Source organism: Papaver somniferum, chromosome 11, assembly GCF_003573695.1.
Source record: "Papaver somniferum cultivar HN1 chromosome 11, ASM357369v1, whole genome shotgun sequence".
Classification (NCBI taxonomy): domain Eukaryota; kingdom Viridiplantae; phylum Streptophyta; class Magnoliopsida; order Ranunculales; family Papaveraceae; genus Papaver; species Papaver somniferum.
In genome coordinates, this window is record NC_039368.1 from 5,378,357 (window position 1) to 5,380,384 (window position 2,028).

Genomic DNA, 2,028 nt, shown 5'->3' on the forward strand with positions numbered 1-2,028 from the left:
ACTCCAAAGACTACACCAAAGAAGAAGACAGTTAGTAAGGGAACCACCCCTAGAAGATCCCCAAGGCTAAATAGTGTGGATAAATCAGTTGAAGGTGCATCAAGAAAGCTGAGTTTCATGGATGTGCCCATATCCAAACATTCTCAGGCTAGTAGCAGTGGTTGCAGTCAGTCAAAAGCTACAAATGAAGTTAAGTTTGTTGAAGATGTGGACAATATTCAGCTGGAAAACACCAAAGAAGATGAATGTCACCCAATTGAGAATCCAGAAGCTCCTCCAGTATATGACAGTGATGAAGACATTGAGTATGGGTCAGATGAAGAAGAACAAGAAGAGAAAGAAGAAGAAGAAGAAGAAGAAGAAGAAAAAGAAGAAGAAGAAGAAGAAGGAGAAAAAGAAGGCAAAGAAAAAGGTATATTTCATTTATAACTGATTTCATTTATTTGCATTTGTAACTTATTATATGGTACTGATGTTGATCTTGAATGTGAAGGTAAGGATGTGGATGAAAGACCTGCTTACATGGATGACTTTGATGATGATTTTGGTCAGTACATGAAGGGTGAGCATGATGTAGATCTTTTCCCTGAAGAAGAAGTTTTTACTCCAGTAGATCCTAGCAAAATGGAGGTAAAAACTAGATTTGCAAATAAGGAAGCATTTAAGAAACATCTCAGGGGTTATTGTGTTCTTAATAAGTGTCAATATATTTTGGATAGAAGTGCTCCCTCTAGAATTAAGGCTGAGTGTAGGTTTAAAACAGAACATGATTGTCCTTGGTTTGTGTATGCTAGCAAGAAAGAGGGTGAGAAGACTTTTGTTCTTAGGAAAGTGAATTTGGAACATAAGTGTGAAGGGGATCCCCAAAATAGGAATAGATCTGTTGATCCTCATTTTGTAAAGGATTTTGTTCTTGATCAGATGAAGAATAAGCCTAAAAAAGTTGTTCCAGACCCTTATAAAATCAAGGAAGACTTCTTAGCTGAAAAGAGAGTAAATATACCATATCAGTGTGCATGGAAGGCTAGGAATCTAGTTTTAGAGTCATTATATGGGAACTATAAAGAAAGTTACAATGAAGTACCAGCATTCTGCAAGATGTTTACAAAATGCAATGATGGGTCTGTTGCTAAGTTCACTTTTGACACAGTGAATAACACCTTTGAAAGCATGACACTCTCATTTGAACCTGCAATGAGGGGTTGGCGAAAAGCATGCAGGGGAGGTATAGGGCTTGATGCCTGCCATCTAACAGGGGAATATGGGGGAGTATTGATGGCTGCAACTGCACTTGATGGACAGAATGGGTTAGTAATGTTAGGAATTATGGTATGCAGAGCTGAAACAAAGGAAAATTGGATCATTTTTTTGAAGCATTTGAAGGATGCAATATTAGCACATCCAGTGAAAGTGGCTTTCATTTCAGATAGGCAAAAAGGTTTATTGGAAGCTGTTGGTATAGTGTTTCCTGGCCATCACCACAGATACTGTTGGAGGTAACTTTCTTGTCTAACTTTGTTTCTTGTTTCTTTTGTTTGTCAGATCAGATAAAGACCATATGTTAATTGCAATGTGTTAAAATGCAGACATTTATACAAAAATTTCAAGAAGGATTACAAGGGTCTTGAATTATACAGTTCTTTATGGAATGCAGCAAAAGCATACAAAGAAAAGCATTTTCAGGTTTGACAGTTCACAACAGTTCTTTGTTATTGGTTTTATGCACTATTTGACAGTCAAGTTAGCTAGTTTTTGATTGGCTGTGCAGGAACATTTTGACAATATTGTGAAACAGAGTGCTGCAGCTGGTGCTTATCTCAGTAGAGAAGATCCTGCTACATGGTCCAGGGCCTTTTTTAACCCTATTCACTGTTGTGAACATATGAACAACAATTTTTCAGAGTCTTTTAACAATATGATCAACAAGATGAGAAATAAACCAATTATAATGATAGGAATAATGTATGCTAACTTAGTGATGGGTACATGGTACAATAGGAGGACTGAATCTGCATCATGGGTAGATGG

At 37.0% G+C, this 2,028-nt stretch overlaps 1 protein-coding gene across 1 annotated transcript in view; it reads left to right on the forward strand.

The window, feature by feature from the left end:
* Positions 1–374: 374 nt before the first annotated feature.
* Positions 375–2,028, forward strand: part of LOC113323978 — a 2,885-nt gene continuing 1,231 nt past the window's right edge. Inside the window, exons 1-4 of the mRNA XM_026572324.1 lie at positions 375–412; positions 494–1,496; positions 1,587–1,683; positions 1,769–2,020. Of these exons, the coding sequence (XP_026428109.1) occupies positions 523–1,496; positions 1,587–1,683; positions 1,769–2,020 (1,323 nt within the window). The 5' untranslated portion in view covers positions 375–412; positions 494–522. The remainder of the gene's footprint in view (positions 413–493; positions 1,497–1,586; positions 1,684–1,768; positions 2,021–2,028) is intronic.